Source organism: Varroa jacobsoni, unplaced genomic scaffold, assembly GCF_002532875.2.
Source record: "Varroa jacobsoni isolate VJ856 unplaced genomic scaffold, vjacob_1.0 scaffold_770, whole genome shotgun sequence".
Lineage (NCBI taxonomy): Eukaryota > Metazoa > Arthropoda > Arachnida > Mesostigmata > Varroidae > Varroa > Varroa jacobsoni.
Genome location: NW_019213672.1, coordinates 108502 through 132934, shown reverse-complemented (window position 1 = coordinate 132934; position 24433 = coordinate 108502). Strand labels below are relative to the sequence as shown.

General features: G+C 38.4%; 1 protein-coding gene across 1 annotated transcript; it reads right to left on the bottom strand.

Moving 5' to 3' along the window:
- Positions 1-179: 179 nt before the first annotated feature.
- LOC111263489 (phosphatidylinositide 4-phosphatase SAC2) lies at positions 180-22683 on the bottom strand. The gene is made up of 30 exons (XM_086969662.1): positions 21448-22683; positions 19286-19366; positions 18953-19095; positions 18369-18638; positions 17771-17940; positions 17406-17526; positions 16482-16553; positions 16136-16255; positions 15861-16040; positions 15441-15568; positions 14286-14331; positions 13810-13979; positions 13397-13489; positions 13095-13193; positions 12558-12717; positions 12179-12265; positions 11724-11866; positions 11245-11379; positions 10627-10723; positions 9880-10122; positions 9356-9592; positions 8872-8991; positions 8521-8663; positions 7707-7780; positions 6967-7064; positions 6252-6445; positions 5501-5628; positions 4793-5038; positions 4163-4311; positions 180-2073 (listed from the first exon to the last, which is right to left on the bottom strand). The coding sequence occupies exons 1-30, from the start codon at positions 21542-21544 to the stop codon at positions 1921-1923; spliced, it is 4197 nt and encodes a 1398-aa protein (XP_086825788.1). The 5' UTR covers positions 21545-22683; the 3' UTR covers positions 180-1920.
- Between the last annotated feature and the right edge of the window lie 1750 nt (positions 22684-24433).

Genomic DNA, 24433 nt, shown 5'->3' with positions numbered 1-24433 from the left:
ACTAGCAACAAAGCAAGATCACAGACGGAAAAATAAATGGTGCTTCCTTTAAATTGAATGTACTCTTGTGAATGTACGTTTCATAGATATGAGTTCATTGCAATTATTAAACATAGTATTACTATTTGTTGATTGTTTCGACATAAAGCTGTCTTCTTCAGCAAACAACAACAAAACAATCATTTGTCGGGTAAACTAATACTTTACCCGCATATATTAATACCAATACGCTACTGAAACCTCCATTCAGCGGGCATATGGCTCGCTGCGCGATCGAAAGACGACCGCTGATTATTTAATAACATAACGATAACGACGTCTTGCTTACGACAACGTAATTGTTTTCACGCATATTAAGACAATTGTACGTCATTTCTACACTGAACAATGAATGTTACAGAAAAAAATTTAACAAGCGGCGACGGAGAAACGAGGAAAACGTTTTGTTCCCCACTAATTTCCCAAAGTGTCGTCACTCGGCTATGTGTCCTAATAAAATGACTCAAGCAAAAGCTTTAATTTTGAAATAGATAGCAAAATGCTCCGCGATACACCTGCTAGCCGGCAGTTAACAAAAGCCTAGAGCAAGGAGCCATTATTGTTGCTTAGGAGTCCTTGATTCGCTCAAGCGACGCTCCGATTGAACCGACCGAGAATCCATCGTGCGGATGATGAGAAAAGAATTTTACTTGTTATCACTTAACTGACACATAAGTTACCTGTTAAATTTTGTAACTAGTTTCTAATTAACACAAATAAAGCAAGGAAAAACTTGTACATGTGCTTTCTCACTTTGCACCTCATACTCGTAATTGACATAAGTGAATATATATGAATGGAATGCATTTAATAACCATCAATGGAAAATCTGTCTCAATTTTCAGAAAGTAGAACTGATCAGAGCGCCCACAACTACCTTCTGTGAAGTAGCTCACAGAAAGTAGTTGTGGGCGTAGAAAACGAACACACAATTTTTCCAGCCGTCTGGAAGAACACTAGACATACGGCACGGTTGGGGGCAGTATGTCCTACAAGATGATTCTCAATTTAACAGTCTGATGAAATCAATGTTTCGTAGATGAAAAATAAACTGGATAGCTGTAAGTATTGCTAGCCAATCAATACTTGAAATGTTTTCTTCATCAGTGCGAACTCCCGACTCCCGTATTGCTCTCTATCCATCTACGATCTAATAAGTACAACCTCAGAATCAAATCAAGGGGAATTCATTAGAAACGCATATCATCATTGCATTATCCAGCAGATTTCACCTTATCGCTTCACGCTCACGCGATTTGATCGAAAGACACACTTAAGACAGAATCACCCAATTGGTCCTGCCTCCGCTACACCTATAACCATCCGGCTGGATTTACTAGATATCCACAACTACTGACCACCTAGATAAATACTTGCGCGACGACAAACAAATTTGAGCTAGACATTGGTCAAATACTACAAAGTAAAGTCTAATTAAATATAATGAGTGATTATCCAGCGAGTGCGTATATAGCTTATAGTATACGCACTCCGTTGAATATCTGAACTTGAACCCTTGAATACGCTGTTGTACAGAGGCTGATTTCACCAGAATTTAATATGGATATTCATAGCCGTGTGTCGAAACACTCAAGTACTATATATATATTAAGCCCGGAAAGCGTGTTCCGTGTGTTATTACCGATTGTTCCTTGAATATATAGACATTACGTACTCACTATCTATAATAGCATCTCGGCTATTTATCTCCAACAGATTTCTTTAATAACAGAAGATAGGGCGGCTGATTCTCTACTGGTAAACAAATAGGCGATTCTGGCTCTGTATTATCCAAGTCGCGAAATGTCCAGATTGTTGCCCAACTGAATATTGTTGGCGCCTATGTTGAATTTTATATACTATATGCCAGTTGCTATTGGATCATACTTCGATAATAAGGGTTTTGCAATTGGCTTTGCGTTGTGCTAGCGCCGCTGCTTCCTCCATTGTCATCTCGATTCCGCTACCAGCGGCTGCTGATGATCGCGAGGGACTCTTAGCCAGGAGAACACTTTGGCCGAATGACTGAACGCCCTAGAACAGGTCGCAAGAAGAAAAACAATGATTGTAGTATAAAGTCAAGAGCTAACAGATTAACAATAAAAAAGAAATTGAAATAAGTGCTTTTACACGAAGTTCTAGTCTGGCCTGTGTTATCTTAGAAATTAGTCGACTCACTATCTATAGTCTGACTATGAGAGCTATTATTAGCGACATAAAATAATGTCTAACCCGCAAAAAAGGCACCAGAAAATACCAGCTTTAGTGAAGCACATCATACACTTCAATTCCCATGACAAACGAAAATCTTTAATAGTCAGTTTATAATAAACATAGTCATCAGTATAATTAGCTGAACTAGACAATTAAAAGAAGCTAATCACGCGGTAAAGGTGTGCTTATTTGAATAAGGAAAGGCATTCCATGTGGCGAAGCGATCGCTCTTTCACCTGACATGCTTCCCTGCGATACTACTTTTTCCTATATAAGTACTCGGTTAATATCGGTTTATCTCTCATCGACCAGGTCAGCCCTCAAACTGTCAAATCACATGAGAAAATTAACCGAGGACCTGCAAGGACTCAACAGCACGATAACGCAATAGCGGGCTATCTCAGTCAATCGCAAATAGACCGGAAAACTTTCCAAAGACCTGGAACAGCTAAGGAAACGCCTAAAGAGAACATTCTACTAGAAATCTATGCTGCACAAGGCCTTGCACAATTATTAACAGAAGTGGCTCGCTACCACCAAACAACTGTTCCCGTACTCTGTTTCCGTGTTCCGTAACGAGGACTGCATTTCAGAAATAAAAAAAGAAATAAGACGCTCCCAAAGATCAAATCACTGGATCGTTAATGACTACTGAAAACAAATATCTAACTTAGACCCTATATTGCGACAAGAAAAATGTCACCACGATGAAAAGATAGGTTTTCTTCTTCAAGAACTGTGCGACATCAAGCGACATGCCTAATTTACTGGTAGCATATCTGCAGGGTCTGCTAAAGAGATTCAAGCTGGTGAATACCATTTACATGCTTGTAATATCTGGGCAGGTCAAAAAGTAGTTTCAAACTGTTACAGAGATTAAAAATAAAGATCCCGCTCTCTTTCTACAAAAGGAAATTGCCAAGACAATGTGCTCTTGGAGCATACGCTACACAGCGTAAGCTCAACTTTAAAAGCGTATACAATAACGTTCATAAGAAATTCATAGTGAAGAAGCGCAATACGCCAAGCCAACGAAGTCTTCACGGCAGACTATAAAGAATGGATGAAATCCCAGCGAACACTTGATGGAGCCGTATGCAACAGTCGAACAGATGCCTGCAACAAAATCCGATCAGTCCATGTGCCACCCTAAAAAAACCACTTCCGAATGCTGTACACGATTACTAAACGTCTGGCAACACCTAAAAAAATTAACGTTGAAAGCGAGAGTGATGCAGGATGGATCGCCGTCTATCGTAGTGAAGAAGTCTGGGCTGTCAGTGTGCATCCCGTTCTCATAAGTTTTTCAAAGATCGCTCGATAAAGGCGATCAGACACCTTCGGAGAGACTATCTTATTCCCTATCCACAAGAAGGGTTTAAAGGCAGATTCCTCTAACGAGCGACCGGTATCGCTAACGTGGCGTGCGGGGTCCTAGAGGGTGTCATAGCTTCCGTCATATGCAGAAAACCAATGCACAAGGACTAACACAGCATGCATAGTACAACTATTGAATACTCAGTCGGGCTGGGTAACCTCGTGCAACAACGGCTATGCTATTGTATGTCGTTGATTTCAAAAAAACGATAAAACATTTCTGAGAAACATTCTTGCCCAATATTTACAAAAAATTTTAAGGATTAAAGTCTGTTTCAGTTTGCGACAACAAAAAGTAGGAAGACACCGATAGCCCAAAGGTTGTTTAATTGCAATGGGCCTGAATTTAACAAGGCAAAGAGGACAACGGTGGAGTACCTAAACGGATGTTTAGCATAACACAGTAAAATATAGTGTTTATCGACAAAGATAGGCCTATATTGTATGGTTCTGTTTATTATCACGACAGACAATAAGGACCGACACCTAATCCCACATTGTTATTCATAATAAAATAACACCTGCTACTTACTTTTGCGATTTTGGACAATGGAGACAGAACCAAGTCCTTTTTGATTATATGTATTGGGGTTGAAGGAGATTTGAGCGGCGAAGCACCGCCTCCTGTTAGTGCCCCTGGTGAAGTTAGCGCGCTCTCTGAATGTGATGTCTTCATGCGACCTACCCATATGAGTAAAATTCAATTTAGAATAAACGTAATTTCCGTGAATGACGCAAGAAGCTTACCAGTTGTATTTCTTAGGCTGTATTGTTCGTTCTCAGTGCAAAAGATAAAACTTAAAATTTTTATTCCTACTGTTTCACCATCTCACATTTAGTAATTTGTTATTAATGCAAACCTATTTCGAATTATACGTTTGGTACCGACGCTAAGTATTGCTTCAGACTTGGGATCAATATAAAATTCTTAAAACCGCTCTGCCATTCGAAAACCCGTAGCTACCGTCGAAGGCGATGTGTAGTAATGTTTTCACAGTACTTAATGTTTGATACTTTTTCCAAGGCACTCGTTTTTACGGCTTATATGCTGAATAAACAAGAACATAATAATATAGCAATAACAAAGTTCTCAAGCAAAATGTGCTCTGGAATTTCTATGCAATCAATTTTAACAAAAAACGTGTGTGTCTTTATGACCTACCTTCAGAATCCACTGCCTGTGATTGTTGTTGGATAACTGAAAGCTGTGAAACAGACAAGTTAGTTGAATGTTGTTGCTGCTGCTGCTGCTGCTGATGTTGTGTCAGATGCAGAGCCGGCCCCCTTGCTCCAAAAAATACACAGCGTCCCGAAACATCATCTCCTTTAAGGTCGCGTGTCCCGCTTTCGTCAAGGGTATCCGTCGATTTTGATATACCCCCGCTACGAACTCCACCCATAGCTTTCTCTGATTGAACAAAAGAACAGATTTATAAAAAGCAACATTAGGTAAAGCCTGCTGCTCTATAGACCTGTACTTTCTACTTTCAATTGTATTTTATCTAGCACTTTTAACAAATTACTAATTAAATTTTTAACATTCGCCTCAATTTGACAGAGGTACTTAAAACCAACCTTGTGCACGCTGCTGCTTTTACATTATTATTAGTATAATGACAATGCAAAAAGAGCTTGACATCATCGCTAGGATATGGACCAATACGATATTGAAGTAGATATCTGTTTCAATATCCTTGTCATAATAATTGTTGTTCATGAACTGGAGAAAAGCAATTTCATACTGGTTAAAGCCTGTTTATTTTTATTTTATTTTTTTATTCGTTTACAATACAAAATTTCTACGTTTTTTTTTTCACATCATTTAGTAAGTATATTGGTAAAGTAGCCACGTTTGGAAGTAATTACTCACCGGAAAGTGATTGTGAGGTGTATCCAGTCTTTGTTTCGCCAGCACAGCTTCCGGAAATTGCAGGGTCAACGTGAATCGTGGGTGCTGCGCAGAGCGCTTCTTTCGACGCATTAAGGCTCATTCGATGCCTTTATCGTCAACCGCAAGTTACATAAATCATTGTCAGGTTATCCGAAGAAGATCTACTGTCAAGATCAGATCTACACGGACCTATACAAGACAGTAAGATCAGACTGATCTTCTGTCACACGTATACCACTCCTTCTAAGGTTGGCTGGTCTTCCCTAAACAGCCCTATAAGCTACGCAAAATGTTACACTGCCAGCTAATAAAATCCAACACAGGGAAGTTGCAAATGGTAATTATAGATTCTATTTTAAGACAATCGTTCTAGATACTATCACCATTTATAATGTATTCTTTCTCCCTGACGAGAGTGCACTAGTTACCTAGTAACTGTTACCTCCGAAAAGAAAATATTTTTAAGTAAAAATATTTATAAAATGCGAGAATGAATGGGCAGTATATTTTATTATACATCAATAATAGACATATTGTGTAAGGATAGGTGATCTACATATTTCCTGGTAGTTTACGATTGGATCTAAGATTATGCTTATTTCTGTTTTTTTTTTAAAACATTCAGCTAGCAATTTTCTATTTTCTAGGTGAACTATGCGGCCTTTGGAGGTTTCAGTTACGCACACGAAGGTCTCTCTTAGATGAATATGACTTCAACGGATGTGCAAACCTTTTCTTAAGTTGCTGCAACGACGTTTTACGCATCGCGTCAAGAACAAAGTCATCAATTACGTTAGACGCGTCTGTCGCCGTGGACTGATGAATTAATGCTGATTGGGATAGGACACCCGTGTGGAAGAGTGTCGATCGACTCGAGCTCGCGCAGCCGGCTACATTACCCCCCGAACTGCCACCCGAGGAGGCCTATTATAAACATAACGTTCAGATGAATCAACCAATGTTGTAGGATAATTGTAGAGCATATACAGAATATATGCTTATTTCAGGCATATAATACATTAATACCATAAGGATACACTCTATGTGTTAGTGTTGTTTACTACCGTTTTTTATTGTACACTCAAGGCTGTACCAGTTATACAGATATTCAGCGACACTTTGTTTGACATATATCCCGGAGTTTTAACTCGTAAGCATTCTATTGAATAAGTAGGCATTTTTATCGAAATTAACAAAACTCAAACGAAGTGTTATATCTCTTTATAAAGCAGGCTGTTTAGGCTCTTTGATAATTTGGTATGTCTTGGTATTTTTTTGGTACGGAATAACTTGATCTGTTGTGTGCCGTACTTTGTTCAGATCTAGAGCATTGCCTACAAACAAATAATAAGCTAGTACAATTAAAATTTCATAAACAGCGCAGGAGTTGCCATTTAAGAAGAACCCTGCTTTAAAAAAAATAGATATATTTTTGCGCCTCTTACCTGTGACAATTTTCTTCTGAGAACCTGGCTTTCCGAGTCATGAATTTCGTCTTTAAAGCTCGACGCCAAAATTCCGCAGCTTTCCAGAAGGCCGTCATCTAAGCAAATACGCAAGACATCGCTTTATTACATCAAGTTAAACATTTTAAGCATAACTATCTTAGTCATAGAAAAAGTATTACTACAGAATTTGGATAGGTAACCTATAAAAAAAATAACCAACAAATTAGCGACACTTTTGTTGTTTTTCTTATCTTATTATATCTTGTATCTTACTACTTCTTCTTCTGTTTTGGCTACGCTTTTTACTAAATTTTTATTCAAATGTTCAAATTTCAACGATTTCAAAATGTTGTGAACTTGAACCCAAAATAAGGGCTGTTAAATATATACCTGCCAAATATGGAAATCATTTAGGGTTTAAAGTATAAACTTTAAAGATCTGTCAGTGTAGTCACAATGAGCGAAACGGTAACGCGAACGAAGCGCGTATATGAAAGTATACAAAAAATACATCTTGTTTATTTCAGCTCCACAAATGAAATAATAAACGACTCACAGTGTTTATACATTTGCATGTTTTACAACTTTCTCGTTGGAGACTTCTACGTCAAACTATCTGACACTTGACTTCGTAAGTAGTGAGCCAATAATTACATTTTATTAAGCTCTACCTACCTTTACCATTAGACAAATCAAATGTAACACACTCGTATGTCATGAAGAGTTGCATGACCTACCAGTCATCTGATTTAGTTCTTCAAAGGGCGCTCCCAACAGGTCCGAGCACTCAGAATAATCGGAGCTTAGTGTCCTATAAATTGAAAAAATTCACTGTTATCCTTAAAGCTGCACCACTTTTTTTTTTTTTTTTTTTTTAAATACTAAATATCGTGCCGAAAGGGTAAAACTAAAATCTTGTTTTGAACAGTGAAATTTTAGTATTCTAAAAAACTGAAGAACATTTATAGTAGGTTTTAACGTACGTTGCCAAAACGAGTCGCTGAATGTCGTTTTATGATCATCGTGAACGCCAACTTCTATTGGCCTAAATTATACAATTTCTGGAAAATAAGAATCCTAGAAGTTTTTTTTTTCATTCCGAGAAACGAAAACCCAAGTGATTGAGGCTTGTGTCATCCTAGTCCAACTTGGCGGCTTTTTGCTCATTGCACCCTTCGAGGTTTAATTCTCTCTTGCCAATGTGCTTTCTTATACAAAAGTCACTGTACATATTGATGGTCTTTTTGGTGAGCAGAAATTCATGCTCGGTAACTCAATTCCTTCACACAAAATCAAAATTTTATTTTTTATCAATAACATTCTTCTTTTCATCGTGCCTGCTACTAGGATTATGCTGATATAGACGAGCAACATTTAGTTTGTAACTGTCAGGAGAACCACCTTCTAAGCAAATTCGACGCAAGAGTAACGCATGTGTTCATTGTTTTCTACTATTTTATCAATATAGTTCTTATCAATAATAACGAAAGAATATCAGAATACGATAACACAGAAATTTAGCTATAATAACTGTTACAAATTCAAACGTGCCTGTCGATTGAAATATAGTTAGGCGGTTTGGGTCGTTCCCTTTCTCGGCGGGAAAACATCTCGGCCGATGAGACTGCTCGATCCAGATCTCCGCCTGCATTACACGCCAACATAAATCCGCATCTTTCCAAGGACACAATCTCCTGAAAAAGGATATACAATGACGTCGTCTCGAGTGCCGGCAAATACTACTTTTTTTCAATATAGTTCAGCTCAAGTCGTTCTTATTCAACCGGATATACCGCTTTACGAAACTAACGTAATTGCAACTTAAGTGATAATTATTAGAATACAACTGTGGGAAATATTTCTAACTAATCTACAATCGAAACGCATAGCAACCCTATTGACCTCTGAATTTGGGGCAGCTCCTAGAGTTTTCGCGGAACCCTGTGGTGTCTGAGGTTGCGCCGGAGGTTCGGGACTAACTCGATCTTCACCCGCCTGCTCAGCGACCGTCATCAAAATTGCCTGTAGCACACATTATACACAACATGCGAATAATATGTTTCGACATACATACAGATGTAAGCGCTCACTCTTACTTAAACATTCTTCTGAAGTGTTGGTTTACAAGGATAGGAGTTTATTATTAGGGTGAGTTGTAAAAAAAATGAAAAGCCATAGAACATGCGCTATACACCCCTAGGCCTTCGAGTACATGAAAAACCTGCTGTAGTTTAACGTATGAACACCATAACTGTGCTTAACTAGACCGACTACTCTCCCCATTTTTGTGTTATAGCTTTTAATTGTTGTTTGGAAGCCTTTCGCCCGTATTTTTCAATCACTGTTAGCTCGAAGGTGAAGTTCAACCTAAGCATCTATTTATTACCTGTGAGGATCCACCGAACGCACATCCACCCCACTGCCTTGATGAGCTTCCGACACTGTCACGGCAATTGCGTCCTCCGTTGATGTCCCCTTCATATCCGTCACCGTACGAGCTACTACCACCTCCAAGTGACGAAGCTACAGAACCCGAAGATCCTCCCGACCCCTGGCCAGAGCGTTTCATCGGGTTCAGGCGCGAAAGTTGCGATGAAACAGAGTTTAGCGCACGCGAGCCTACCTAAAAATATTTAAACCGTAGCGCAGGACAAAAGACGATGGATACTGGTAAAATATACATTTCTACTAAGTACACCACGGCATCACCGTCATTTGGTTTTTACGAATATTCCTAAGCTCTTATAATCAATTATGTCTATATAATGAAACCGCCGACTACATTACTGGGCGTAAGCATTTAGTACGATTTGTAAACATATTAAATCTGCTTTTTTATGTTTTATTTATATTATACTTAACGGCATTTATTAACACACCCTATTTTCAATTGACCCTTTTCGTTCGTACCTGTCCAACAAAGTTCATCAGTTGCCCCTCTGAAATATTTCTCGGTAGCGATCCAGCCGGGGGTAATGGAGGCACATCGAGTTGGGGAGGAATTCTGCCGGCACCAACAACGCCACCTGCTGCCGTCGAAGTTCCAGTTCCTGCTGCCGCATGCTGGAACAACAGAGCAGCCATCTTGCTGCGCCGCCGCTCCAACTTGCCTTCGAAGAGTGGAACGTTGAGACTTTTTACCGAAAGTGCCACCTAAGAAAATTTAATGTGCAGAATCAATAATCCCTATAACCCACAATACTTCATATCCAATATTTAAGCCTAGAAAGTTCCATATAAGGATGGAATTAAGAAAACTGATTCAAGTTTGCACGATAATATCGCACAATAAGCCGTCGCTAATGACTCGATACGGTAAAGATAGTGATAGTTAAAATAGAATTTAAGAAACTTGTTCAAAGCTGTAAAGTTTTATTTACTTGTTTCATTATGTTGCTAAAGATAGATTTTTTTAAATCTATTTTTTTAAAAGTTTGCGACTTTTAATTATATAGGGGCAAAATCGAGTAACAAGCAGATATCATTTCTTTAATGGTAAGATAACAGTTCTATAGATGCATGCATGGCAAGAGTTCACGTAACAGTATACAGCTTACTATTATATATAAATATAACTGAATTAAGTTTATTAATTTTGCACTATTATTATTGTAGAATATATTAGAAGTCTTATGAGTCAATATCTAAAAGGATCACCTTGAGGCTTTCACAAATAGCCCGCAACGACTCGATTGCTTCCTCTTCTGATGCTATTGGGACCGCTACGTTGTTAAATAAACGTGTCGAGGCACACCTGCAGTTTAAAGCAATTGATAGTGCAAGGCTATAGGTTACAAACGTGGAAAATACTAATGAAATAGATATTGCGACAGAGACCGCTGAAATTAGAGAAAAAAAACAGAAATCAAACAAGAAGTTTTTTTTTTTAATTATTTGAGTCAAGCTTTATGTGTAGATAAGAGTTTAATAACGCCAGAAAAGGAATTCCTGATTCAAAACAAAAGTTCAATAGGTATTTTTCGATATTTTTTTTTACGTTAACGATAACAATTTTACGTTATCGTAAAGTGATAAAAAAAATCGAATTTGATTTCGAAATGAAAAATGAAATAAAGAATCTAAGAGAACAAAGAAGATAATGCCTAACCTGCTATTTCTCCGCACAAACAAATGGCAAGTCGAGATTAAATGTTATTTCTCAAAAAGGTCAGCAAAATTATTTAGTTCACAGTTACAACCAGATCTGATATAGCTTTCTGATAGCGCAGTTAGTTTCTACCGGAATAGGCTTTAGGATGTTTGTGGCTATGTTACCTGAACATATGGAAGTATCCCCCTTGTCCACTGACGAGGTAATGCAACCGCAGGCAATGACGACGACTCTTAAATAGTGATGGTTCAGGGCCCATTTCCATCTTCTCCAAGTCTTCCAAGAGTACCCGCTGGAATCTGCCACAAACAAACCGACAGCTCTACAACGTCAATGCGCGTGTGTGCGTGTACAAACATCACAACAAACACATATACAATGCATAATTGGGGCTTCTCGATGACCAACGTTAGTCGACATTCTGCGATGAAGCTGAATTTCTAAAATTATAAATTACGAACTTCAGCAACATTCGTTGAATACAAGGCTTCGCCTTAGGGGCACAATTAGTTGTCTATCGCATAAATGACGTATTCAGAAAACACAGACACGCTATGCATGCGCGACCCGTCACAAGCCACGTCCAGTTAAACGCATTACGATCCCTAGGCAACCGGAAGTAATTTTAGCCAGTTAAATTTACCTGGTAATTCGATCCGTAAGGTCGTCATATTCAGCTACAAAGTACGCTTCATTTGTAAGCAAAAGTATCGAGTCCATGTCAGTTGCTTGCGCGTCACCAGTTGTTGGGTCTGCGTCGATTAGAGCCCAGCCGCCTAAACAAACCTGAAATTAGAAGACGTACGCAGATTAATATCATTCGTGTACATTACGGTCACACTACCAATTTCAAGCAGAAAATAGCATTCTTAAAACACCGTACACAACTTATCTGGATGCTTCTTACAGGCAAAGACTTCCAGCAGTATGAGAAATGAGAGTCTTTGACCCTTGCGAAGCAGTGTGTTAAAAAATTTCTTATGCTATAAAAACATTATGCATCAATACCTACATGGTAGTAGCAATCCCTTCCAAGCTCTATATTGTCAAACCTAGTTTTGCTTTCCAAGAAAACTGTAAAGCTCTCTCTGTGCGCACCTCATCTTCGGGGACGAGCATTTTCTTACAATCTTCAATGAGCTGCTTGACGTGCTCATGTTGGCATCCCTCCAATAACGACTCCACCTGAAAATATTGGTTGGTCAGAGGTGGAAGCGTTTGCTTTCTGCAATTGGAACAGTATATGATGCTCAAGCAACACACACGAACACTGAACTTTTCGTTATCGCTATACACCTGTACTAAGCGACCACTCTTGAGGAATAGCCTATAAAAACTAGCCAAAGGCTAAATAATTACATTGTAATGTTGCATAGATACCTATCAGTATGGGCACGTCTGTAGCTTTCCAGGTGATGCCTCTGTGGACTATAAGCAAACGGAGCCATTTCAACGTCAGTTTAAAGTTTAAACTTACTTCGACGACAGCATGTTTCACGGATCCTATCTGCCCAGCTGAACCCACTGACGGTTGCTGTTCGGGCGATACAGCCATGTCCTCTTGATCTACGGGGTTGCCTAGCATTAAATCGATTACCGATTGACGGTAGGCGTCCCGAAAACGATTCAAATAGTATCTGCGAAAGCAAGACAGCCGCGTCAATTCCTATGCCCGAATCATTTTATTTTCGGACGAGCAATATTTTTTAGGATGAAAACGTATACCGCCAACACAATGTTCACGTCAACAAATAGATGCACAAAATACGGCTTAAAAGGTGAAAATAATTCTATTTTAAAGCGTTACTCTTTGTAATACAGACCGAACGATACTTAAACAATTTTGCTTGAAGCAGATATTTCAATATAAGCCACTTTGCTGTAGAGTAGCTATCAAGAAACCGATCATGTCAACTCTGATATATTCGAAACGTATGAATAAAATCATCTATTGCTGGAGGTATCGGCTAGATATTGCACTGTATTGTAGAACGCAGGCACTGTCACCCTATACCTATTAGCCGAGTTGTATCCATCCTTCATGAGCCCCGAAAGCTTTCGCGCGCCTGTTCGGGTGTAATCACCTTTCAAAGCCACCGTCCCCGCATACTGCCTGCAATTTTAAATGATACGTCAATGCAAGCCACAAGATAATTTAGGGCTTCGGTAAACACGACTGACGGGGAACTTTCGGGGGTGTCAGTGGTTATGGTAAAAAAAAGGCAGCTAGTGCTGTGATATATCATCAATCGTCATAATTCGCAAAGTGTTGAAGACTGTTCTGTGTGAGCCAATGACCAATGAACGAATGCTTACCGGGAGATCGTGTCTCCATTATTAGCCCATGCGGCCTGGAATGCGCGACGAACTGCTAGCGGAAGGCTCGCCTCCGGTGAAAGCAAGCCCAATCTGCAGTAACGTGTAAGATTTACTGATTTGTACGTCGCTTAAAAGAAGCCCGTCTAATTATATCCCCATAACTCTACTTAGGTTCGCAGACCTTCTAGTATAAACAGTCAAGATGCCAGGTATAGAAAGTGTTCATCTATGGAGATAGATGGATGCACACAAGCGGTGCTGCTGTCAGTCTCATATACCGGCATGATTCAGGCACTTGACATAGAAACACTGTACATACTAGGATTTTTCCTTTAAGTATACTTGAATCAAGTTGAAATAAGCTCTTAAAATGAAGAGAGAAATCAAAAGTCGGAGATGACCCTACGTACCGTAAAAACTGTGTTTCCATAACATCTCGCGCTATCGCTGTTTGAACAACATTCGTCCTATCTAGACAATCGATGCAGTTCACGCGGAACACAGCCGCCTGTTCGCAAACAGCATTAGCCCCTCCATCCAGCCACAGATATGACCATGCGTCCTTTAGACCAGGATCCTCCTGACGTAACAACAGGAATCCAATCATAAGAGAGCAATCTTGTAATAAAGCACAGATTTTGAAGACTCGATTTATATTTCAACGTTCGCAACAAGAAAACTTTATACAATAAATAAAGCAATTAAAATTATCGTGTAATTACTATAGTGAAAAATATTTTTTTCTTCGCCTACTTGTTATACAGCTTTACTTAAGTAATGTACAGAAATGTTAAGTGGAAAAAATGTATTACTCAAACATGTTTTATTTTTCTTAATAGCTAAAAGCAGCGTGTTGTAAGTTGTTTTTTTTTTTTTATTAACTAACCTTCAGTTTGTTGGTCAGTATCGCTACGTTCTCGAAGTGCATGCCCCTATAACGTAAAAAAGAAAGAACAATAATTGTCTCGTATTCTTTTTCGATAGTTCTAGCTGTCTATCCAATATATGAAATACAGCTTTTTTTTTTAAAATTTTTTATCAATCAGAGTGTCACTTTAGGTGCAACAATATAAATCACTGGAGTCGTGCAAAGCCATTCTATGGCACAGTGGCTTCATCACTACCATACATTTTGCACCATTTGGGGAACACAGAAGACAAAAAAAGAATTTTCCCATCCATGCAGGCGCAAAGCGGTTAACTCAATGAATGCGTACTACATTCAAATTCGGACAAACTTTGGCGGGCTGCTTCTAATAGTGGGCATCCGTACGCTCGGTATTCTTGGCACCAGAAAAAAGCTAGTTTTTTTTTTCTAGAACAAAAACAAACTCATCTTAGAGAAAAACAGTGCGCTTTTGAAGTTTGAGCGAAGATCAGCTATTATTTGATATGCTCACGCCGCATGAACTCCATCGAGATTATAAACTTCATGCTGAAATCGATGATCTATGTTATTGCCAGTTTTCACGTGGCTTCCAAGAAATGAATTATTATTATATATATATATATATATATATATATATATAAATTAAAAGGCAAACCGCAAAATTCTCAATAGTGTTAGGATTCAAAGCTCAAAGATGCATAAAAATCAAATTCATTTTCGAAACACCTGGATCTTTTATATCAAACTTAACGGCCTTTTTGAAGAGCAGGTCAACTGTCAATTAGCTCGTCCAGATGAGCTCTAACAGCTATTTTTTTTGAAGAATCATTTTGCATTTTGGCACCTTTTTTTACTTATTGGCAATTTAGAACGCTTTTATTTTTGGGATCTTTAACCTGCTATAACCTCAATATTTAATTCCACTGGAATTGTCTGTGTGTAGCGAATTTGAAATACACATCAATGAATTTATTAATGTTAATTTCCAGACACTTACTAAGTTTTTTTGCAGGTTATCCAACTCATCAGCTCTATTCAGATTTCATGTTTCCGTGATTTTCGTAAAGATTCTCACTAATATGAAACTGTTTACCCACTTGACTCATAGCATGAGTCAAGCGGGTAAACTACCTGGAATGGAGCGGAACCTACCTGCAATAATCGTGAAAATCGAAGGCGACGTAGGCAAGCTTTGGAGAATCAAACCGAAGAATATGTTCAAGGTATGCGCGAGCAATAACACCTTCTTTACCAGATTGTTCCACTAATGACACAATAACCTGTGGTGAGGTAGCGAATGTTTTATCAATGCACATTAGATTCTGAGACTCCCGACGCCTTAATTAATTATCGCCAAAATACTGATTTTTATTATATAGAAGCTTCTGAGGTTTTTCCGACCAATATATTGCCAACCTAAATAGTAATTACAGTTACTGGAACTTTCGTTTTCTGCTTTACTCTACAAGTGTATTAGTTTTCCATGGCAAATATTAACTAATGTCTGTATATCAGCTTATTTGACCTATTTGGTGTTATTTTCTCTGTAAAAAAACTGCCCTGAATTCGTACCTGTTTTCCATACAATTCAAGCTGTTGCTCAAAGTGCTTCCGGAAAGCGATCTGGGTTTCCTCCTCACCTCTATCTAGTTGTGGAGGGGGACGGTACTTGACGCCTGGCTGTGACCAAAATAGTGGGACCGAACCTCGAACGAGCACAAACGACACTACATGCCGGCCAAATTCGAACATCTAAAACAAAATGCGTCATTTGACGTTTTGCTTTTGTGTACACGGAGATACACAAAAGTAAATATCGGCTCAACACCAAAAAAGCGATTACGGACCTGTTCAGTTTCGACAAAATTAGCGCACTTTCCTTTCTCGTCAACACCGCGACGTTTGTAACGAGTCCCGGCACGATGTCGACTTCGTCGTGAGATCAGAAACATATTAAAGAGACGAGTCTGAAATAACTCGTATGTCAGTGTGTCGTCAAAGCAAGGCAATTCTACATCTAGAAGACTTCAATATGAACTTTCTATGTCAACGTTGGTATGCTTTAGCAAATATTTACATTAAACAAATCCATTTTTAATGCGTAGCACAGTTTTTATAAAATACCACTACCGGCTAGTTCGCAGCGTAAATTAAAAAAAAAAAAACCTAATTTCTATACAATTTCGAAGTTACCTGTGCTGGTGGGTTACACTCAACCCACGTTCCGTTATCCTGAGTGAGATAGACCTCTGCAGAATTGTCGTCCTGAGGAATATTATTATTATTACTATTATTATCGGAAGTAACTGTAGCCCTTGCTTCACGCTCAACCCATTTTTGAATTATCCCGCGACAAATCTAGGCCTTTGCAGCAATTACAGCATTTGCAAGGTTTGCTTGCATCAACCTCCTCACCCTGTTGTAAGTTGACAATTACACAAAACTGATTTTTTTGCTTTAATCATTATGTTCCTTCATCTCAGTTATCCCCTAATTATCTTTGTGCAGTTCCAGTAACTGGTTACCCTTATGCACTAACTTCGTTGCAGTGGTTATTACAATGCCCCAGTCGCAATCAGCTGACGCTGCTGCGTCAATTGACCGCACTTGCATCTAGTTCATCATCACCACGCAAATATCCCCAAATAATGATGGACATGGACAGATTTTCCATCATGTTTGTAGTAGTATCCATTTACTTTTTTTAATTCAAATAGTTACGCTTATTCCTAGGAAGTCTTAACGGTTCACGAACGAACCGTCAAGAAAGTGTAGATTTGCTCAAATTTGCATCAACATCTAAGCGAGACATACATCATTCTTAAAAGCATTTAACAAATCAGCAAAATTTCACGAGTAAAACTTAGGTAATACACAAAAAGTCCCAAAGCAACAACTCTCCGTTGTCGATATATATATATATATATATATGTGTATATAAATTGGTTGACATCCAGAGGCACATATATATACACACCTATGTTCTATAAACAACCCAGGTATCCTGAATGTCAACCGACTTTTTATCGCTGAAGCTAATGTTCAACGTATGTAAGACACCAGTAGATCGTCATATAATCCTCAGGATATATCTATGATAATCCTACGCTATCAAACCTGAATAGCAAGACGATCAATTTGAACGAATCCTTGAATAAGGGGTGTGATCCATGGTAAAACCTCTTCAAGCTTCAAATGGTTCAACAGCTCCGAGATCATCGCACGGTTCCAAAAGAATCTGTAAAACAACTTTATTTCACCATAACCTGTACAACTGTATGCAATATGGTTATAAAGCCACATAACAGCGTTTTTTCAATACACGAGATCTGAATTAAGTTGTACTTGGAAGAAAGAAGTTAGACTTGTCCCTTTTTCTTTTTAAAGTGTCTGGTAGTTCTGTAGTTATTCGTTAGTGAATAGTAAATAAAGGGTTTATTTCTCTAAGAAAATCCGCTTAATTGTATCTAGCGTGCTCGCACCGATCATCATAGTTGGCCCAGGGTCTTTTTTCGCGCTCTTCTTTGTTGCCACTAGCCAAGCGTTCGGCTTCTGTTCGCCGAATACTTTCCTTGCGTTGCATCGTATTGGTAAGATCGCCTTTTGGCGAGAAGTAGAACGACTCCGTTCCGTCAAACATTTTGACCAATTCCTACATAAAAAAGGAAGCATGATTTAAGCGTATATCCCTTACATTTTCTTCCTGCTATGTCATGTTTTTAAAATTTTGTCTACATTTTCATTCACCTACTAACATTTTGTGTATAGTGTTCATCGATTCATGCGCTTAATTGATACACAAATGCTCGCTCTCCGTCGAGCATAAATTTTCACGAGGTCTCCAAATCCAATTCTGATTAGAAAAAAAAAATAGATTGTATAAGCATGCCTAGATAACCTAAAATGTCCAATGAAATAGCTTGAGAAAAATAATTTACTAGCCTTTATGGTTACCACATATTTTTATAAATTAAGTATATAATATAATAATATATTATTAATAATAATACTAATAAAATAAATATATATAAATTTGACAACGCTTGAAAATTTGTTAAATTTGATAGTTGGCCAACTTACATCGAGAAGACGTTGTTCATATTTTTCCTTAATGCTGTTGGCGGTTGCGGAACCTGATGCGCCGCCATAAGGCCGGCGAGCACTACCAGTTGTTCCCCCAGCTGCAGTGTGCTGTAAGGTAGAGGTTGCGCTTTTCAAGGAACTCCACGTTTTCTGGATACCTCCAGATGCACCACTGCGACCCCCTGTGGTAGCCCCATAGGTTCCCGCCAGGCTGCGTTCAGGGCTTGGCTCTGTTGCGTAAGCTCCAACATGATGCTTACGACACAACTAGAAAACAGATGCAGAATAGTTTAGCATAATGACGTAATAGCGTTTAGGTAGTCGTGTTTTCTAGTTCCAGCCTGTTTTTTTTTTACTCACTATCTATTTAATATGTTATTGCACATAATCTAACAACTCTATTATGATTTATTAACAAAATTTCAGCTTTACCAAAGGCTCTGTAAACATATTAATGTTTTCCAGTATTCACCAACATAAACATCTCTACTTGGATTTGCTTAAATATTAAATAAATGAAAAAGCCTTTAATATCGTTTGTGGCAATTGTGATTAAATGCATAATAGTTTGAGTTACCCACATCAAGATCGCCGAATGACACTGCTGGTCCCTCTGTCGTAAGTGGGAGAAGTGCAACTCGGTTAACTTTGAACACGTCGGTCTGATCTGGTAAAACTCCGACAATGGACGCATTTCGGATCACAACCAAATATGGAGTCGACTCTGCAATATGGTTATCAGTACAATTGGGCAATTGAAGGCCTCTTCGATTGTACCTACCTAATATTTGTCGGCGTAAAACTCAACCTGTCGAAAATTTTCCATTCAATAAGCGGTTCGATCAACATACAGGCCATATGAATACTAAAAGGCTGTTGTTTCAAATCCAAAATAATTAGCAATAAGATCTTACCAGACGTCGGTTGAAACTTTCCTACGATGCCGTAAATTACGCCAAGACACTGGGGATCTGTTAGCTCTGCTAGAGAACACACTGTTTACAAGAAACATCAAAGAAAGGGATGTGTTAGAATGGTGACTACCATTCTTGTGCTGATGATAATTACTATAATTTTTATTTTGTCCCAATGAACAGCAGTGTCGGATCGTTGTTTAGAAATCACGTGTTACCTTCTATGGGGCCTAACGTAGGTATCTTATTTATGTCTTACTATCACATAGCTATGGAAGATCACTTGACTTATTCTAGGGTTTTTTGTTAGAATACCATGCCCGTATTATTAAAAAAAATAAAGTAAAAAGGTTTGAAATTACCTTAAATTTCTCAAACATTACGTATCATGCGATGTCCAGATTATTATTATTATTGTCCCTTTCTTAGCCCAACTTGTCGATTTTATGGTTACGCTTGACTCGGAAGCTACATTAGAACATGTTGGTTGGAGTAAAGCGGTCATAGATGTAATCAACAACCACACCACGATCAGCTATGACTTGTTTCTAACGGCTTCAAGGAATAATTATTTAAATATAGTCGAAAAACTATCGTCCATTTTCCTAACTAACTTAATGACTTACAGTTTCCATTTATCCGTTCATATCAGAGTCGTGCGTTTTGAAAGCTCTGATTTAACAATAGTAGATATGCTAACATTGTTCGAATGCCTTAAAGATGAATGAACTATATATGAAAACTCGCTATACGTAAGAATTTTATTGCAATAAAGACACAAATTTTTTTCAGACCCATGAAAAGATTGTGCTGTTTATAGTAAGGATGCGCTATCGGAAGAAACGGCTTAAAGACGGTTCTGTCGCTTTTGTTCTGGAAATTTAAGTGTAAAAGATTCTCTTTATAATGGTCGACCGATGACAGAGTTAATAAAATAACCTGAGCTAAACATCTACTATTAAACAGTTACTTAGATTACTTAGAGAAAGCTGGCTATGAAAAGGCTCAATATTTCGATGTTAATTCGATCATGTTTTCACTTGCAAAACTACAGAACCACAACAAAATACAGCCGTTTCTAAAGCAACTGATCACGGGAGATGAAAAGCAGATCACTTGCAACAATAATGTGCAAATAAAAATGACAAAAAAATGTGCCACACAGTCTATGGCACAGCTCGGACTGATGTCAAAAAGATAATGGTGCAGGTAGGGTGGAATTGGAACGAAGTCGTGAATTATGAGTTGCCGCCGCTTGGCAAGACGATTAGTTGCTACTGTCGACAACTAACAAGATTACCTCAACTCACTGAAAAAATATAGTGGAACAGAAAAAACATTGCGTGGCGCTATGGCAATGCCAGGCCACATGCATTTTTAGCTACCCACAAAAAAATTGAGCAAACTTCAAAAAGTATATTTCAATGCACCTACCTAATGTGGGGCTCAGATTTTGCACAATCATACTAGCACGTGTTTTGATATCCGCGAAACTCCTCGGGGACGCTAAAATTATGTTTCATGGTGATGGAGTTACAATGTTACCAGAGAAATGGCAGAAGACCATCCAAAAGAATGACGAATATTTCGCTTAGTTCTATCATTTGGCAATATAAAAATATAAACTCAATACTTTTTCGACAACTCAATACAACAAAAGCTCAGCCTGTAAGAAATTGTTATGATGCTTAAACATGAAACATTGAGAATAATATATGAATACATATAAAAAGGAAATAAACACAATTATAATCAACCACAGTCCATTAACCTGTTTTGAAGAAGCCAAGTACTTTCATGTTAGCGAAGTTAGCTACCACCGACAGATCGAATAGATGTGCTAATTACTTGTCGTGTGCTCGTTTTACACTTAATGCTAGAACTATGCCATACCAAACTACTTCCAAGTTAGCATCAACCAAACTAACAGCCGAATAGTAATGGTTTTATAATTTTTCTGAAAATTGATTCCTAGTGTACCTATTACTATTTGAGGTCTAGAAAAGACCTCTCTTGTGAGTATATACATTACCTCATTTGCTCAAGACTCCATGTTCAAAATTTAATGCCACCCTGCCCTTTATAAACAACAGGGCCATAAATGATAATCGAGTTTTCTTCCCATTTGCATGTGCTTCTCAGTTGTTACGCTGACAACTTACCTCGTCGGGCCATTAGGCTGCCATCGATCCTGCTGCACCATAGTGAGTGTTCACCACTAATGAGAATGTAAGCGGTTGGACTGCACAATACCTCCATAGTGGTTCCGAACTCGCCTTCACAACAACAGCAGCTCGAGATGGATCATTCACGAGTACCTTGCACTTAAACATTCACTTTTCCACTAATACATCTTCACTGCTACAGTTCAGATCACAGTCATAACCGATGTGATCTATCTAATACATCGCTGGTTCTGGGCAATTTTCTCCGCGCCTCACAAAACACACCCCACGCCCCTCTATCTAAAATCCAATAGTGCTTTCCTCTCTGTGAAAGATTACAAGCGCAGAGAAATTATACGATCAATCACGCTACAGACACGTAATAGCATTTCAAATCAGCTTGTAATGTCAACAAGAGCTAGCAGTGTTTCATTGATCTGCTAATGAAACTAGTGTATTGACTTTGAGAAGCGAACGCAGAATTTTTGTTTGTTAATTCAATTTTTAAGCGAAATATACAAATATTTGAGGAGGAAAGTCAGACTGTATGTTTCTCTCCTGTCGACACTAGGCTGACCATGCAACCGGTGCGAAATTAGCTGGCGAGTTTTTTTTGCCTCGAATGGCACTCACGAACGTACACTATGTATACAGCTTTATAGCTGTAGCACTCCTGCTTTTCCATCTGCCATGCAATTATACATAGCTTGGTTTCGTGATGGGTAATCAACTAAAACAGAAGTATTTATGGAGTGAACATTCTGAACTCTAATGGAACTACACTAGTCACACTTGTTTCGCCGTCAACAGGCAGGACGAAGAAGAATCCGCGAACTCAATAACTCAAATCAGAGCTCCTCTCAAGCACCCAGTACTATTTATTCACCTTATGGGTGAAGTGGCAAGCAAGTCGGATCCATAAACAAGGCTATAGGGTGGATCTTGTCATTCATATAATGGACAATGTCTGCTGACTAGCTTGCTCGAAAGGTGGCTGTACATAGCGAAGCAAAAGTGTCGCGCTATTTCAATACAGTGTCAATATCCCTTTCGTGCTCGATTCATTCATGCTCAACGTTATATAGGACGAAAAAAAGCACTAAGCGAGATTGTGCCGATACTGAGCAGACAGGAGTCAGCTGACAGAAATCAAATACACTAACGCTATCCAACGGCAATTGGCACCCACGCAGTCATTCACACCAGCAGCGCCGCTTCGACTACTTACACGCTCGGACACATATGCAGATACATTCAATGCACAGGTGGCGAGGCAGAATTGCGAAACTTTGGGAGTTATCTGCGCGGAGAAAATCGCGCAGGAATTCGAATTGACGGTTTTTAGACCGGTTCTATTTTCTAGCTTCTAGAACGATTTCTACCTAAACGATGTGTTTATGTGGTTGATTACAGGCAGCCGCTAAATGGCCAGTTGATTCATTTATGGGTTCTTTTATTTCCTTTATACTAGGGGCGTTTGTTTGCAAGACTTCACTCACCTGTTGGAGTCCGACGAAAATTCCATTGTTATTATTTGGTATAAATAGGATCAGGGCTATTATAGCAAGTAGTTGTCGTATGCTTACTTCAAATTCAACTACGAGTGATTCCATGCAGCTATAACAAACAAACTTTTATTTACTGTTAGATAAATTAACGCTAATTTAATCAAACTGATCTCAAACTGTCAAATTGTACTTCGAGGTACTTTTGCGAAAAACTTTAACTTACACTGCTAACATCAAAATATATATAAAGTGCCTGTAAATTGGTTAACCGCTTCTGGAATGAGCGATTCATCGGTTTGTAATTACCCCCTGGCAGACATTAACAGGAAGCACTCATTTTTTATTTTGGGATTTTATGTCTTATACTATAAATACCAATAATAAATGTAAATGCAAGCCACCCAACTTTCGTCAAAGTATCCCCTCACGATTGTCTATTTAGTCGAACAACTTGTTCTACCACCACAAGTACTTTATGTCCGTGATCACGCAACGGGTGACGTGTTTGCCTGTTGAACTTAGGAACACGTCGCGATCTAGGTTCGAATCAGAGAGTAGTCACATTTCTTTTGTTGGTAAAAGCCAGCAGTCTGAAGTAATGACTAACAATTTAAGTACACGGCGTAAAATAGTAGTAAAACTATCCAAACACATTCAAGGCTAAATTACTGGAAAGGATAGACAGAAGAGTGAGCATACCCCACCAGAGCGTTGTCACAGCTAACTTCCGGAGTAACTTTACAACCAATTCCATATTTTTTGTCTCGTGCACAACAATTTTTTAACACATTTGAGATTCTCTACGCAAAAATATAGGATACCAATTTAGCCTAACGAAATATTCACATTTGAATAAATCAGATTGTTTTTTGTAAAAATGGTCCTATTAAAACAGAAAAAAGATTATTAGATTAAAGAACTTCTCCTAAAGATTTATTTATAGAAGTATTTCTTTCCGTAACCTTACACCAGTACGGGTACAACATAGTTTTTATTTACATTTACACACATTACACAACGCAATTTCGTCAGGTAACAAAAAAAAATAGGCTTATTTGAATAATATTTTTAAATGTTTCAATTAATAATCACTTAAAATGTTGGAATTAATAATGATTGGTATTAAAATAACATATTAATTGAGCAAATTTGTATTTATTTCGGAGGTTAAGACAATTCAAAGTTGATTTTCGCTATGCAAACCCCTGACATCTAGGGTTAACGCTTGAAGACGATGGCTCGAAATGGGCTACATCCAAAGAACTGTAAATTTTGTTTTTACTAACAGTTCTATATCTTGTACGTGGAACACGACGAAATAACCCGTGCTATCGTGCTAACTAAGTGCAGTGGGCCATCAACTATGGTTCATGATCTGGCCAGAACTAGTTCAAGGGTAGAAAAAAAAGACGAACGATACTCAGCGTTTAACGTCGCCTCTCTTAGAGAATACAAAATAAAATTAAAAGACGAAT